Below are 17,644 nucleotides of genomic sequence, written 5' to 3'. Positions count from 1 at the left end.
TCCCACTTAACTAGACCGCAGCAGTGGGAAGCCAGCAACTAACCGCTTAAGCTATGGCGCGGCCTTTGAGATACATTTATATATATATATGGTATATGAAAACGGGGCATCGATTCTCTGTCATTGTGGTCATAGGCCTGTCAGAAATCTATGAATATCTGAAATAAGTCCACATAGTGTTCCCATAGTTTTATGGATATCTGTTTCATAGTAAATGTATAGTCCATGGTAGATATTCCTCATAAGTTATTATTTTATGTGTGGTAGATGGAAGGGAGATTCCTCTATAATTTCACTCATTAATTTTTCCCCTTTCTTATAGATACAGCAGATTATACTATTCCCCCAGTCACAAGGTATTTCCTCTTCATTCCATATATTACATATGAGCTGGTGCAATGTTTGTTGTAAGGATTTTGCTCCTTTCTTCAAGAGCTCTGTTGGGATTCAATCTATGCTAGGAGCCTAATAGGATTTTTGCACTTTGATTGCCTCCTTAATTTCATTTAATGTAGGGTTTCAACCCGTATTCTGTGATATGTTTTTAGGGTAGATTATGAATTATGATGAATGTTATTTGCTTTTGATTGGAGAAATTGTTGAAAATGTTCCTTCCATCTATTTTTAATTTCTGTAATGTCACTGATTATTTTCCCCTGTTTATCTTTACATAGATCAGTCCAAGATTTAAAGCCTTTTTTATATAATTTAACTTCTCTAAAAGCTTGCATTGTATTATCTTCTATAACATTTCTCTCCATAAAAAGGAATTGGCCATTCATAAATCTGCACTTCTTTTTCCTACATATCTTGTCAGGATCGAATCTTGAGCACTGTTCTTTTTATGGCTGAGTGTTGTAACTGCTCTCAGTAGGCCTGGGTTTTCTTGTGTGTTGTGTGCTGGCAATATGTTTGTTTTCACCTTCTACCAAATTTGCTCAATTGTACTTTCAGTATTTATGTCCCCAGATGTAAAGTTCCCTTTGTTAATTATTTGTAGCTCTTTTGGCTTTCTGGGGTCATTAGGGTTCTCTGTGTTAATTTTTGGTTTTACCAGTCCTGTTATTGGCCTGCTTATATTAATGCGACATCTAAAACTAACATGTACCAAATAATGATATGAATTACAGCTGGCAACATGGTATGATCTTCAATTCAATTCAATTTATTTCAAATTCAAAATAGATCCAGATGCAGGCTGAGAAACAACCATTGGATATAGAATGAGTCACAGATCGAAAAACAAACATTCCATTCCCACAGGAACAAGTCAAGGCATTCATAATATAAAACAATAAAAAGGAACACATCAACCATATATACAACAAAACTCCCCCATTTTACAAAAACAATGCAGAACCAAGACAAAGAACTCTCAAAGGTTTCAGGCGTCATTACAAGCTCTTTTTTCATTTTCATTACTCATCTATTATTTCTATAAAATCCAAATACTTTAAGATGTGGAAAGGTCATATTAGATAAATAAGCAGTACAAAGAACTAAGTCAAGACATAAGAATAGAAGCGGAATACGATTAATCTTACCGACTAATATATACAAAAAATTCATCCACAGTATAAAATGGGTGACAACTCAAGAATTCTTTTAATTTTAATTTAAACCGTTTTATATCATTATATAATTGCTTCAAATTTAATGGGAGACAATTGAATAGTTTGATGCCCATGATATATGGGCCATTTTTATATAATGGTAAATGAGTTGAGGCTTGATATAGATTTAGGTTCAATACCTGTCTAGTGTCTCTATTATGTATATCAAATGCAAAATAATATTGAGCTATGCTATCGACCACAAAAGATAGTAGTGAATAAATATACAAAGTTGAAAGAGTAAGAAATTTAAGAGTAGTGAATATCGTTTTACATTAGTTTCTATTACCAGCACCAGTTATTAGTCTCACCGCCCTCTTTTGTAAACAAAAGACATTGATAGCGTACGAAGAGTTACCCCCAAAAATAATGCCATATTGAATAAAAGAGTGAAAATAGGCATAATAAACCATCAGCAAAGTTTCCTGATTCACAAACGGTGTTATGACTCGGATTGCATAGCACACAGAGCTAAGTTTCGCGATAAGTGAGTCAATATGAGTTTTCCATGTCAGAGTATTTGCAATATTAACCCCCAAGAACTTTAAATGGGTTGAGTTGGGTATTTCCATGTTATCATATACTATTTTCATCTCATGTTCATGCATATTTTTTGTATTAAACTTGACAAATTCAGTTTTAGAAAAGTTTAATGAGGAGCTTCATAACTTGCACTCTTCACCAAGTATAATTAGAATGATCAAGTCAAGGAGGATGAGATGGGCAGGGCATGCAGCATGAATATGGTCGAAGAGGAGTGGATAAATGATATTGAGTGGGAAAGCCAGAAGGAAAGAGACAATTAGGAAGACCAAGACATAGGTGGGTGGACAATATTAAAATGGATCTTGGAGAGATAGGATGGAATGGTATGGAATGGATTCATCTTGCTCAGGATGGGGATCAGTGGAAGGCCCTTGTGAACAACATGATGAATCCTCATGTTCCATAAAATGCTGGGAAGTTCTTCAGTAGCTGCACAACTGGCGGCTTCCCAAGAAGGGCTCAGGTCCATGAAGTTAGCTGTTGTGTAGAGGGGAACCCATGGTGCCATTAGGACTTGGTGAATGGAAAAACTAATGTTGATAATAATCAGTTATATTCTAACAATGAACCTTGTTTGTGTGCATAATGAAAGATGAAAGAACTACCCATATAATTTGACTTGTTGACTTTTTGTAGGTAGTTTTATTGTTTTGGTCATTTAATGTAGTATCCCTGCATTGTATTATTAAAATTTGTTGTAAGATTAAGACTAATGTGGTATGAACATATTCATACACAGATGAAAAGATTTCTTTAAGACCATCAGAAGCAGAGCCAGCTCTAACTTAATTTCAGCCCTGGGAGATGTGAAATCCCTCCCCAAAACAGTTCAAGTTTCTTAGAACTTTGTCACAATTAATAACACAAAATTTCCACACGTGTCGAAAAATATTATTAGTGTCACAATTCTCAAAACAGTTTTATTTACGTTGTTGCACACAGTTTATAGATTATGTCAATTAATTGTGGTGATCTGAACAACAGAGCAGCAGAAATTGATTTCCATTAAAAATATGAAGTGGGATTTGTAAAATGTACCACCTTTAGAATCATGCTGCCTCAGGCAGCTGCATTGTTTGTCTGAGCTGCTGAGCTGTCCATGAAGAGAAATGAAAATATTGTGTAATTAACCAGTAGAGAGACCATGGATCCAGTGAAAGATGGTATATGAAAGAGTGCTGTGAATGAGTGGATGCTAACAAGAGAATTGTTTTATGGAGTGTGAGAGAATAGAGAAGGCTGTCACAGGATGACACTTGTAGATGTGAACCCATAGATGAGTATGATTCCAGCACTTTCTTGAAGGGATTAGGGTAAACCACAATGAATTCAGAGTTGATATAGCCAGTCATCGGTCATAGTTCCAAAGTTATGTCCTTTCAAATATGAAGCAGGTTTACCAACCACTGCACTGTGATGTTTTACCAGAGGTGCTGGGCTTAGAAGAACAAAAGTAGTATTTGAGTGTAACTTGATAATTTCTTTTGTAGTTTTGAATTATGGACACCTCAAAACTGAGAAAATCTCACTCAGTTGAAAATGAAGCCGAGCTTCAGAAAGATAGTGACCATGATGATGGCATACTCAGTAAGATGGTGAACTCAACGGAGAAGGTTGGAGAACTGAAGCTGAAGGAACTACCATTGGTTCATCAGATGAAAAAGAAGCCTGAGAAGTAAGTTTTTATCAGAATACTCTGTGCTTTGTCATGCATACTGTGGAAGTTCTTTAGAAAAGGGACTGGGGTTTGCACACACTTAAACAACAAAATTATCTTAATGGAAAACAAGTTAACACTTTGCGGACCAGTGGCATATTTTTATGCCCAGCGCTTTTAAACGTGGTGGACCGGTGGCATATTATTATGACTTTAGGACATGTTATGTTCAAACACACTATACCTTGCACTGGCGCCAGGCAGACGCATGACTGGTGCATGATAGACCTCTCGAATGTTTGCTTCGTAGTCAGTAACATGACCCCGCTGTTTATGACCCATCTGTTTTCCTTTCTCACTCCAAAAGAAAATGCCTTTGTTCATCTTCCAGCTGCATGCACCAGGCAGGAAGTTACTAGCGCAAAATGGATCAAGGTCGGAAGAGGTTGAGGTCCAAGCATTTTCCCAGAGAACAAGAAATATCTGACTTGTTCTCCGATGAGCTATCTGATGTCCCTTGTGAGTCTGCTAGTGATAGTGACTCACAATCTTGATAGTGAGTGTGGCAGGGGCAAACAAAAAATTGTGGTCACAGACAGTGAAAGTGAAAGTGACAGTAGCTCTGACGAAAGTGCGGGTAGAAACATTGCGGGGACAGCCACATGCAGAAAAGTAGACAAAACGCCTGCTTTGGGACAGTTTACTGGAAATCCAGTAAAAATATATTAAAACTTTAGTTTATTAGTGAATGGTTGTGCAACGTCCAACAATTTAATTCCTGGAATGGCCACAGCATGTCGCTGGGGTGTTGAGTCAGGCAATCTCATGTACTCAAGCACGTTTGGGGATGTTCCAGCTTGCATTTACATGAGCCACAGATCAAATGAGTCTTTCATTCCCAAGCAGCAGAGGAAGTAGTATGTGTCTGTGGTATACTGTTGGCGGAAAAATGAGTGACAAGAATCTGGAGCAGTGGATAAACATCGGGTTTTGTTCGAAGATTGGTAAAAGTGAAATGTTAGCCCTATTAACAGTGACTTGTGGTGAATATGCTATGAAGAAATCAAATGTATTTGAATGGCATAGGCAATTCTAGGACGAGCGAGATGATGTGCAAGGTGACCCAAGAAGTGGGAAGCCTAAAACGCGAAGGAGAGAGACAGTAGTGGACAGAGTACAAACAAATGGTGAATCAGCAGTGTTATTTGGAAGTGCTGGCAAGGTTACAGGAATCTCTTAGGAGAAAAGACCTGAACTCTGGCCTGACAAGTGGATTCTCCATCATGACAATGCCCTGCACATGATACGTTAAAGAGTTCGCGAGTTCCTGGCTAAGAAATCTATTACAAAAATGGACCATTCACTTTATTCACCTGACTTAACCCCTGTAATTTTTGGCTCTTTCCAAAATTAAAAAATCCCTTAAAGGGACATAGATTTGCTGACATTCCTGACATGCAACGCAGTCTGCCAACATTACTGTGAGGTATTCCAGAAGACAGTTTTCAAGACCTTTTCTGGCAGTGACACCATTGTCTCATGAAGTGCATAGGTTCACAAGACTATTTCGAAGGCGAGAGCAGCTGCTAGTGCATGAGTAAGCAAATTTTGCTTTCACAGGGCTATTCTGGGAATTAAATTGACGACCTTGTATGTGGATTACTGTTTTTGTCTGAATGAAATTTTGTCACGGCTGAGAAACATAGCTTAGTCTACTGGAATGCAAGATTAGCATTGAAAGGGACCAATCTCAGCTGCTACCATCAGTGTACAATTTATATCAAATGGGGCAGTTAATAGAATGAGACCAGAAATGACAATTTATGTACTCATATGTTAGTTTCATGTATAAAGCCTGGCACATTCCAACAAACTCATTTCAATCATTCACCATTCTCAAAAACACTTTCTTATATAGATACATATAATGTTAGTTTTTCTGTTTCATGTTGGCAATAGCTTGGACTCAGCAGCTTCTCATGATTACTGGGTAATGGGAGGACCATTAGGTGCAAGAAATACAGTGCTGAGGTTCCGATGCAGTGCCCTTTCGGACCCCCCTGTTCATCCTCCAGCACATGAGCTTCATATGACATACAGGACAATCCAAGCAGAAACCAAACTGCTGTCTGCTGTTCTCCATTCCCATGGCATGAGAGAAGTAAGTAGGAAAATGGTTTTGTCTTCATTATTTATAATATATTGGTCTCAGGTCGTTGTCAAAAGGTGCATGACATCGGAAATATTATTACCCATATGTAGGGCTCCAGAAATGGGCTTAATCGCTTGTTGTTGTTTGGTGGTTAGATCATTTTCAGCTGTGATCTAATTGTATTGAAAATTTAACAAAGAGAATTATTTACTATCATGTGTAAAATGCAGAAAGCAAATGAATGAATGTATTATATTTATCCCTGGATCTTACCATTTAATATTGAGTTTTTAAATATCTCCTGTAAAAATATTTGTATGAGGCATATTGCATCTGAAGTGAACATATTTTATTAAGTAGCAAGTAGGATTAACTTTTTTCCTGGAGCCCTAATTTTACATTTCTTTAATTGTTTCATACAAGAGCAGTTAGTACTAGGTGACATGTAAATCATGACGTTTGCTGTTATGTACTGTCATAAATTATCCACCTCCTCCCTATTAGGTCCATATATTTAACTTAGTATTTTATTTTTAGGCACCTATATATATTTCCCACATAATAAGATGACAGGTTTCACATCCACAAAAATACATGGCAGAATTCAGGATTACTAAGTTTTTGGACTTCATCCATGATCAGTTATTCTGAAAAACACTAAAAAATGTTTAGAAACTTGATCTGTTTCCATCCTCATGCGATGGGTGGAGGACACCAACTCTGTTAGGCCCATTTTTTAATTTGCTTAGTGGGGTGTGGAGTCAGACTGGGTCCACTTGGCACAGCAGCCACTGATTGGCCTATTGTAGCCTGCCCGGATGATTATGATGATGGAGAACTTGGTGGAATGAAGATTGGCAGGGGAAACCGAAGTACTCTGAGAAAACCTGCCCCAGCACCACGTTGTCCACCACAAATCCCACTTGACCAGACTGGGCCACTGCAGTGGGAAACCAGTGACTAACCGCTTGAACTATAATTCTTCCATTAAGTCTACAAGCAGATTACCATTCTGATCCTTTGCTAAGGTAGTTTTAGGTTGGCAACCCTTCTTAAATTCATTTATTATGCTACCTGAGTCTCTGATGTTCTTGTTCTTATTCTCTGTTGCAATGTCACTGATTTTGTCTTTCAGAAATTTCCTCTTTTTATTCCTGAAATGTCTGCTGGCTTTACTTCTTATATTCTTCAGGTTATCCCCGTTCATTTGGCTTGTTTCCTTTTATCTCAATTTTGGGCATCTTTCGTCAAACCATGGCTTATGCTTCTTCAGTTTATAATAACATAGAATCTCTTTGGCATGTATGGACACACAAAAATTTTGCCGTTACTGGAATATACAGATAGTGAAAAATTTGTGCATATGATTTGTGTTCAAAATTTCTTTTTCTGTTCAAGTTAGAAGTGGATTCAGTGCTCGAAGCACTAAAAAGAAAGGTCCAGGATATATCGGACCAGTTATCTACCACCACACTATATAAAAATATGAATGAAAAGAAGCTGAATACAAAATAAACGCCTTTGAACAAACTAAAATGCTGTAAATTCTTACATTAACATTAAATGAATACTTTAAAATGTCCTGTTATGTGAAACTATTTAACAAATATTCATTTTATTTATATCTTATTTCAGTCTTGCAAAATATGCCAAAATTGACGACAGCAGTTTGAATTTCAAAAGTATGTTGAAATGATACACACTTTCAACAATCATATGTGGAAATGAGGTGTACAGGCTTTGACACAGAGCACTATTTTCATATTAGCCAGTTTTGAGAGGCAGTAATTGAATAAATAATCTCCAGTATGTTGTATACAACACCTGAACCTTACAGGCACTGGAAGAATCAGCTAAAATTATATTGAACTACAAGTGACAACTGTAATTTTTATAGCAGCTGATACATTAATGGCACAACTGACATATAACAGAGCTTAAAAATGTGACATTTATAGTAAGGTTCTTATATGCTTGAAGAACAAAAATTTAATACCATCTCTACATAGTCTCGAAACTGACACTATCATTAAATACCAACTAAAAAATGCAATAAATTCATATATTTTCTAACATTTCCCTGCACAGAGAACAGGAGTGAGTACCTTGTGTCATGAGATTGGAAAACACTGAGAACAGAACCAGTGCGATCCTGGGTTGATTTCTAAATTGAGATTGTTGTCCAATATTGTGCTGTGTATCCACCGTATTCCCTCACAGTCAAGACCCCAATTACTTAGGTTGCCAGTTCGTAAAAGATTATCACAACGTGCAAGTAAGGTAACTACTGCGGGTGCAGTTATGTGGGAGGCCTCATAGATGTAAAAACACTCAATGTGCTGAGACAGACAGGGATGTGCAGGTGAATTCTGATTCTCCTGCCAGTAGCAATGACTAGTATTAGATGGTTTGGCAGTAAGGCTAATTAAATGTTCATCAGTCAGGTCAGGGCATCTGTAGAAGTGTGCAATTTTGAGAGCAGGTGCCCGCTTCAGCAGTTCAGTCAATGCGTGTGCTGTCACTATACGTCCCAGCTGAATGCTCCTCAAGTTTATTAATGGTGGGATAACACTCAATGTGTCATCTTCAAATTCCTTCTTCCAGTCAACATCTGCACCATCTTCTGCTAATGTGTGGAGATTGGGGCACGATTTTAAGATTTGGCTAAGGTCCAGTGAAATATATTGTTCACTGAGGGAAAAGCGTAATGCAAGGTCATGTAAGTGTGACCCATGTGGAGTTGCCAGGAAGGAATAAAGTCCAGTAATCCAATCTACATCAGAGGGAATGCTGAGGAGGTGAAGGGTAGTAAGTGTGGGGGGGAATACATGTAGTGCTGAGGGTGGGTGATGGGGTTCATAAATGGTAAGCTTCTGCAATGCGGGACAAGAAAGTGAGAGCAATTCAAGTCGTCTTATCGTGGTTCGTTGGCATCTTGCTGAAATTAGACTGAAGCTGGGTGGTGATGGAGGATCACTGTTTCCTGTTGATGCAGTCCATGCTCTGTCTAATATTTCAAGTGCTCTTCCCATGTGTCCATAATCACCTAGAGACTGTATCCGAGGCACATGATGTAGAGCTAACAGAATCCCTGCAGCAGTGACACCTGTATTGGCAATATTAAGGATTCTAAGAGTATTACAGAGAGGATTACGGAGTTCACAGTACTCGAGAAGAAATGATCGATCTCTCATCTTATTTTCACCTTCACGATTTAACCTTAATCGTGGGAAAAGTCGAAGCAAGATTCTTAATCTTCCCCAACTTCTGCCACTACATCCTCCATTTGAATTTACACATTGTTCTAAGTTAGATATCTCACATTTTCCTGCTGCAGAAGATGGCGAAGCTTTATCACGAAGTTCTACTTGAAGGAAGAGGTTTCGAAGTCCAGCATCTGTCACTTGTCTTGATTGAGATACATCAAGTACAACAAGACAAGGACATGCTGTTCCAATAACTTGTAGAACTGCATCACCAGCTATGTTACGAAGAATAAGGTGTCGAAGTGAGGTGGCTGATATCAGAGCATCATGCAGCAGACTGCGATCTAAGCGCAGCAGGGCTGAACGAGCAAGTTCCAAGGTTTCTAATCCACAGCCTTCTGATGCCAAGAGACGCAACAGAGCTGCCTGATGGCTGCATCCATAGTAACAGCATAATTCTACTCTTAGTTGATGGACATCTGGTGCAAGTAATAGTGCAAGGAGATAGAGTGGTGCAGGGCCTGCTCCCCCCACACTGCCATCAGGTGCTGGTGCAGATAAAAGTTTTGACACTTCTTCAATCAGCTGCGATCGTATAAGACCAGGCAGAGACAAGAGCAGATTTGGACGAAACCTACGGCGAGCTAGTGTTAAGGCATGTGCAGCTGATGAATCCTGGGCAGTAAGCTGGAGTAAACGGCAAGTTGAAACCAAGTTTGTTGAAACTTGGGTGTGACACAGTGAAAGCAGAGTCATTGGCTGGTGGTGTTTGGGCATTATAAAAGTCAGTGATCTGATGTAAGTCCCAGTTGTTTAGAAGTTATTGAAACCTGAGAAGAAAAACATATTGTCAGAGATAGTAACTGGAGACAAGTGGTTGAAGTTGGGTGATTCAGACAAAACTGAACTGATATAAATTTAAGAAAACACTGTTTTCATAAATTACTCTTTACATTAGTATGGGATGTAGCATTCTAAAGGTAGTATTTTTATTTTGTGATTAACAGTTCTCAATGTATGGTAATTTATAACTTCACATTAATTTCTTAATTGCAACCCTGGCTACGATTAACTCCAAACTCCAGTCAGAGAAATTAATAACTGTACAATGGAAAAACTATTTGGTAGATATCACCCAGTTTAACAGGTATTAAGCACTATCTTGGCTGTACCATGCTGATTTCATAGGCTTTCAAGGTTAAAGTTTTAATGCGGTCCAAACAGACTTATATCAGTTGTGTGGGACCGACTATAGGCGGCGAACATCAATAAAATGGCCGTCCTCTGTATAACTTTTACAGGATATACCCACATGTTGTACAGTTACATAACTATTTATTCATGCTCACATGTTTCATAACCTGAAGAGCGGTCATTCGTTCGTTACCACATAAAACGCTTCGTACAATAATGAATCTCAACTGATGCGCATTAGCGAGTAATGATGAGGACAATCGAATGAGAACTATCGAATATTTCGATTGTTACAATTCGAATGTGTGTAGACGACTGCATTGGCGTAGAAACCTGAGTATCTATCCGCATTATTTATTCTAAAGATTGTGTAGGAACACAACTAAGGCCGGGCGCACACCAAGGAAACTGGCCACTGAAACGCAACTGTGATTTCCGAGAAGTGTTATCAGCCCGAGTTGAACACATGTTAGTAAATTGGGCAGCGCAAATTGAGGAAACGGAAAAGCAACTTGCAGGGAGACTGAGAAACTCAATTTCCAGGCAACGGAGCATGCCAGTCTCCACACGATTTGAATTCGATTGAGTTGCCGCGTAGATTCGCGTGTTTTGTAATATGGCACCAAAAGTTTGATGAATCTGCCGAAGGTTCTGTGAGGAATTAATTGAGCAAGAGCTGCTCACCGTAGAGGAATGTTATTGGAAATAAAAGATTTAGATATTTGCATTTTATTGCTGCTGTTCCACAAAAGGAACGTTTACATCGTCTGTGCAATTGTCTACAGAGCAAGTAATTAGGGATATTGGATAATTGTGACTGAGAAGGAGTGTGAAACTTATGAAAACGATTAGTTACTATAGGATTCTGACGATGGTGTATAACACACTGATATATTGGGTTTGTGGACCAGGACGATGGATAAAGTCCAGAAACCCAATATACCATTATGAAAACGATGTTCTTGTTGTGAAGTTATTGACTGAAGTAAGGAATTTGGCGGGCAAACACACCCACTTGAGGTGTGAGCAACTAATCAAACGTAAGTTTCCTCAGTGGGCGCCTGCTAATTTGGAAACCAGTTGCCTCCTTGAAATCTGCGATATTTCACGGAAATCGTGGTTGCGTTGCGGTTGCCAGTTTCCTTGGTGTGCCCCCGGCCTTAGAGTACACACTAAAGAAACTGGCAACTACAATGCAACTATAGATTTTGAGAAACCTCAATTTCAAGCAGACAACTGGTTTTCAAATTACCAGTCGCACACTGAGGAAACTTACGTTCTATTAGTTGCTCACATCATCTCAAGTGGGCGTGTTTGCCCGCCAGTTTCGTGCACTTCACTTCTGCAGTGTCAGATAATAATATTGTTCCTGTAATTATATGGTGGTGGTTGAGACAGCGTAAGAGGAGAAGACAGGAGAAACGGAAACATTTGGTGCACCCGTTCCTTCACGACAATTTAAACTCAGGTGTATATATTGTTTTGAAAGAATTTAATCAGGATACAGAACTGTTCAAATCATTTTACAGAATGAGCATTGAAAGTTTTTCTTTATTAGTGGATCTTGTAGGACCTCAAATTCGAAGATAAGATACAAATTTTCATACTGCTCTGTCAGCAGAACTGTAGGCAAAATTATAGTTTTGTATATTCTAATTTTTATATTTTTGGACAGCAGACAAAAGGTTGTGTACTGAATGGTAGCAAGCATTGCCCGAGTTCAGTCTCCACTTAATTAGTTTTTCGTTTGTTATCGTTGTTCCCAAATATTTCAATTGTCCACATTTTCAAAACAACTGTTATCTATCTTTATGTAATGATTTTCCTCTATATTTATTTACGAGACAGCAACATATATTTACTTTTCTCTGTGTTTACTTCTAGACCAACCTCCTTACTTGTGTCAGTTAAAAGTTTTTAAGTTTCTCATTATGGTATCTATATTATCACCGAGTAGATTCACATCATCAGCATAGACCAACAGCTGATGTGTTCCATTCAATTTCAGTCCCGCCTGGTTTTCCTAGACCTTCCTAATGGCATATTCTAAAAGCATACTTGAAAAGGAGTGGTGATAAAGCATCTCCTTGTTTTAGACCATTCTGGATAGGAAATTTATCAGGAGTGTCTTTTAAACACATTTTAATCAGCCTGTCTAGTTTCATGGGTATCCCTAACTCTGAGAATATTGTACAATACTTCCCTCCTAACTGAATCATAGGCTTTCTTGAAGTCTATGAATTGCTGATGTACTCTTATTCTATTCCCATTTTCTCCAGTTATCTGATTAATGCAAAAGAGCTGATCAGTAGTTGATCTGTTATGTCAAAACCCACACTGATGATCCCCAATAATTTCATCTGTGTATGGACTTTACATTGCGACAAGAATATTGGATAAAATTTTATATGAAGTTGATAGCAGTGATATCCCTCGGTAATTTCTACAGTCAGTCTTGTCATCCTTCTTGTGAACTGGTACACAATTTTTCCTAATGCCAAATATAATTAATTAGCTTGTGGATCTTAGATCTAGCCGCATCCTGGCAACGGAAATGAAAACAGTCTCTCTGTGACTAAATTTTCTAATCATACACCAAGTCTTCACAGGCCGACTTCTTATTTTTCTTGTACGACGAACTTTACATGACTGTCTGCTACAGAGAATTCTGAACTGACTGCCTGCCAGTCAGAGTCAGAGTTACTTTATGACTGGCGGTTTACCGCCAATCAGTTCGTCTTGGCGTCAGGCCCCTTGAGGATCACGACCAGAGATTTTTTCCTCCAACTGAACTCTTGCGGGCATAATCCTTGTGTAACATTCTCTCTGATGGGAAGATGGGTCTGTCTTATGAACACACTCGACCTTTTGTCAAGTGTATATTTCGCACATATAATATGTTATTGAAAACCCTTCCTTTTGCTTTGCACACAAGTCCTCTGTCAGTACAGGCCTTATAGAGCAGGNTGAGGATCACGACCAGAGATTTTTTCCTCCAACTGAACTCTTGCGGTGATAATCCCTATGTAACATTCTCTCTGATGAGAAGATGGGTCTGTCTCTTATGAATACACTCGACCTTTCATCAAGTGTATATTTCGCACATATAATATGTTATTGAAAACCCTTCCTTTTGCTTTGCACACAAGTCCTCTGTCAGTACAGGCCTTATAGAGCAGGTCATTCCTAACTTACAGATCTTATGCTACAATGACAACTTAGTCATTTGAACGGTCATAAGCTTGACCACCGCCAAGTTTAAGCCTGTTATATTTTCTGTGTCTGGCTTCACCTTGTCCTATACCGCGAAAATGTTTATTATCATGATTTTATATGACTTCTGCTTGTTGTCTGCACAATTTTGTTATATAATCGTATACATACGGAAAGTTGAAAGCCGTGTGCAAGTCGCGGAATAGTTTTTGTCTAGGCAGTATTTCTCTTCAGTCCCACAGCTTTCCTTTTATTTTCTAGTTCTCTCAATTTTTCCCCATATTATAAAATGTATGATATAGGAGACAGATATCGTCTGCAAAGTCATGAGTCCTCTAACTGTTAAGAAAGACGCCAAGTTATTCCTCTCTTTCCTCCCCCTGTTGCATTTCTTATTACTTCATCCATCACTATGAGAATAGCATTGGTGAAAGAATGCATCCTTGCTTTACTCCTGCTGTAGTTGGAATTGGTTCTGACAGCCCACCATCTTGTGCCACCTGTCATGTGTCTCCATTATAGCTTTGCTTGACAAGATCAATGATATGTTTGGGAACTCCAAATTTGTTCATGATGTGCCACATCTTGGTTCTATTTATGGATCAAATGCCTTCTCAGAGTCAATAAACATTAAATACAGGTTATTATTGTATTCCATGCTCTGTTCTGTAATAATACGAAGCATATTAATTTGGTCTACATGGGGTCTATTGCCTCGAAACCCAGCTTGTTCTTTTCATAGTCATCTTTCAGTAACACTTTTTATTACACAGAATTACTGCGTTTTGGGACTTCTTTCATCGTCCGGAATTCTAGGAAATAGAAAACACGACGTTTTGGAAACTGGATCTGTTTCCGTCTTCAGGTGAGGGTCCAGTAATTGAGATTAGCTCTTTGTAAGGGGCCCAACTGAGTAGGTGTCTTCCTTCCTCACCTGAAGACGGAAACAGATCCAGTTTCCGAATCATGTTTTCTATTTCCTGGAATTCCGGGCAATGGAAAAAGTAAACAAAGAAACAGTAATTCTGTGTGTTATCCACCATCATCAAAACCCTTTAGAATCTACTGACACTTTCAGTACTCTGCTTGGTACTGACAGAGGTGCATTGAGTAGTGTCCTCCTTTTTTGGCATTTTAACTAACAGTCCTTTTTTTTCCATTCTTCAGGTACAGTTTTCTTTTCCCATATATTCTCAAAAAGTTGGTGTAATATTTCTGCAGATGTTTCCAGATTACCTTTAGAATTTCGGAAGGGGGGGGGGGTTAATATCTATTCCCCGTGCCTTTCCTGCTTTCAGTGCCTTGAGTGCTATTTTGATTTATTCTTTAGTTTTTTCAGCTTTATTTATTTTATTGTTCTCTTCCCAGTCTTCCATCTCTTTTGCTTCATCGCCCTCTTGCCTCTCTGTTCCCTTGCCTTGTGTTCCATTTAATACCTTTGAGAAGTGCTCGTGCCATCTTTCTGTTTATTTCTTTGCAGTTGTTAATGGTGTTCTTCCGTCTATGCTTCTCATAGGTCGATTTTTGGGAATTTTCCGCCGTGAAAGATTTTGAGTAATTCGGTATACCTCTTTCAAATTATTTTCATTAGCAGCTCTGTGCTTTTTCAGCTAGATCGCTTGTTCATTTTCTTCGATCTGCACGTGCACTGTGTTTTACCTCTCTTGCTTTGTTGTTGTATTCTCTTTGTAATTCTTCCGTCTAACTCATTGTCTTACATATTAGCAGTTTTCTTTTTATATCTCTTCTCTCCTCAGTATTCTTCCAAGTTTCGTCTGTCATCCTCTGTTTCCTTAGGAGATTCCTGAATCTAAGTATTTCTTCTGCAGTTTCTGCGTATGTACAAGTATGTATGGTTTTCGACCACTGTTGTTCTGTTTCATTTTCATCCATCTCTCCTAGTTCCTGGAATCTGTTCTACAGTTTTAATTGGAATGCTTGTTTTATTTTCTTATCCTTAAATCTTCTCACATCATATCTTTTGAATGTCATGCTAACTCTATATTTTCTTCAGCTTAATCCGCAGATTGGAGATTATTAGGTAGTGGTCGCTATTTTTATCTGCTCCTCTTTTGTTCCTTACACCCGTCAGTGATGTCCTCCATTTTCTGTTTATCGCAATATGGTCACTTTGGATTTGTGTCCTTTTACCTGATGATATCCAAGAAATTGTATGTATCTTTTTGTGGGGAAATAAGGTTCCACCTATGACCTTTTCATTTGCAGCACACCACTCTGTAAACAGACCGTTTGATATACTCTGTGCACTCGAGTGTGTGATCTAGTGACTAGCGTTTGATGAATTTCATTTGATTCATTCTGCAGACAGTTCAGTCATTTACCACTGTACAACAGTACAGTAACAGTAACAGTAACGGTAGTAAGTAACTTAATATAATCACATTAAGCGAAAAGTCTGTTTTCATTTACTGGAATGTGAGTTGTCATCCAAAAATGAAGCGACAGCAGAATTATTTACGAGTCAATAAGTGCCACAGAATGAATATATCAACATTAAGTTTTCATGTTAAGCTGGAGCGTAGAAGCATTAACGAATTAAGTATTTTTAAAGAGAGCCGTCTTCCTAGATGTGGCGCCGTGCAGATCTATTGTAAACCGACTTTCGGAGGAACGTGTCGTCTCCATCTTTAGAGTACAAAAATCCGAGAGCGAGGAACAAGCGTGAGCAGGTGGCTGCAGATTGAGTCACCAGTGGAAAACACCCATCTAGGTACCCTGAAGATGAAGGCGATACGTTCCTCCGAAGCGTCGATTTACACTAGATCTACACGGCACCACATCCCAGTAGACGGCATTCTTCATAGTCACCGCCGTGAATGCCTCAAATCATAAGAGTGTGTTTAGTTTTGAAGATCGTCCTAATGTTATATTGATTCCAACAGTATCGCGGCCGAAGAGCTGGCGCTACTGCTTTTCGTGACTAATATACTCTTAAGAAGTAGCGGCCTTGCGTCAGGCTGATTCCCCGTCCAAGGAGTCCTACAGACTGTATAAAATTACGAAACTGAAGTGAAATGAAGCATTTCACGGATGTCCTGTGCTCTAAGTGGGGAGCATCAAGGAAAAGAGAGATGTACGCTAAGAAACATACTGATTTGTCATACACTTGCACCATCATGACATTACATTTACATGTTAATTGTGTCTGTAATTACTCATCTATTAGTATGGCGGTATAATTCCTACACTTCATATTGCACTTACACTGACCTTGTTCAGTGTTCCCAAATTTAATGCGCAGTTTCACCTTCACAAAATGCAAACCGACATTTTGACTTCTTATACTGTATTAAGAGAACTTCAGTTCCGTTAGATGTTTGAAACTTGTTTAATACATTGACGATCATTTACTTTATTTAGAAATTATTCAGTAAATTTTGTACAGGTGATATGCAAAAAATTACATTTTCTAGAGTTCAGTCTCTTGTTCAGCTGAGCGACTGACAGTTTATCGGGAAAGGAGTTATTTTAGTTAAGTTAACCGTCTTAAAGTGGGCTCGTAGTACTGTCTGAGGCGCAGACAATACTGAAAATTTATTTTACTCGTATGCCTGTCGATCAACCCCATCTTGTGAAATCTGTACAGCGAATGGGATTATGATCTTAAGTTCATGGCCTAGTCGAAATTTGGGTTTCTAACTACACTGCAGGCCATTTCACCCTTCTTAACTGGAGGTCAGAAACGTAATCTTTCGATATCACATTAAGATTAGAATTGTAGACTGGATTTTTGCTATCCGTGGGTCTATATTTGTATGTATATGTGATACGTGTACTGGTTCATGGTCAAACCAGGATTTTAAGGTTTTCACAACGGTAAAGTACCTTGTGATATAGTGTAGCCCGGTAGGTGCTTTCCAACGTTTCGAAGGAACAAACTGTATAGATGAAGAAAGCAGTCTTCTGGGATTTGGCACCGTGTATATGCGGTGTTAACCGACGTTTCTGAGGAACGTATCGCCTCCATCTTCAGGGTAGAAGAAAAAATAAGAAATCTGCAAGCGAAGAGACCGTGAGAACCGGTAAAAGCAGACAGTCTGCT

The 17,644-nt window shown here is 38.6% G+C and overlaps 2 protein-coding genes across 5 annotated transcripts in view; one reads left to right on the top strand and one right to left on the bottom strand.

The window, feature by feature from the left end:
• The first annotated feature begins 438 nt into the window (after positions 1–438).
• LOC111866358 (tubulin polyglutamylase TTLL5) overlaps positions 439–17,644 on the top strand; it is a 58,118-nt gene continuing 40,912 nt past the window's right edge. The window contains exons 1-3 of one of the 2 annotated variants that reach the window (XM_023855223.2): positions 439–2,435; positions 3,650–3,834; positions 5,776–5,977. In XM_023855223.2, the coding sequence (XP_023710991.1) occupies positions 3,659–3,834; positions 5,776–5,977 (378 nt within the window). In that variant the 5' untranslated portion in view covers positions 439–2,435; positions 3,650–3,658. Of the gene's footprint in view, positions 3,835–5,775; positions 5,978–17,644 lie in introns of both variants that reach the window. The other variant, XM_033752221.1, reaches the window with a different exon arrangement.
• LOC111866359 overlaps positions 6,886–17,644 on the bottom strand; it is a 13,430-nt gene continuing 2,671 nt past the window's right edge. Inside the window, exons 1-2 of one of the 3 annotated variants that reach the window (XM_023855225.2) lie at positions 10,524–10,689; positions 6,886–10,004 (exon numbers count right to left, since the gene is read on the bottom strand). In XM_023855225.2, coding sequence (XP_023710993.1) covers positions 8,080–9,951 — 1,872 coding nt within the window. In that variant the 5' untranslated portion in view covers positions 9,952–10,004; positions 10,524–10,689 and the 3' untranslated portion in view covers positions 6,886–8,079. Of the gene's footprint in view, positions 10,005–10,281; positions 10,415–10,523; positions 10,690–17,644 lie in introns of those variants that run through there. The other 2 variants (XM_023855227.2, XM_023855226.1) reach the window with 2 other exon arrangements.

Source organism: Cryptotermes secundus, unplaced genomic scaffold (assembly GCF_002891405.2).
Source record: "Cryptotermes secundus unplaced genomic scaffold, Csec_1.0 scaffold497, whole genome shotgun sequence".
NCBI classification, from domain to species: Eukaryota; Metazoa; Arthropoda; class Insecta; order Blattodea; family Kalotermitidae; genus Cryptotermes; species Cryptotermes secundus.
Note: the sequence above shows the minus strand (reverse complement) of the source record. Positions and strands in the feature narration are given on the sequence as shown.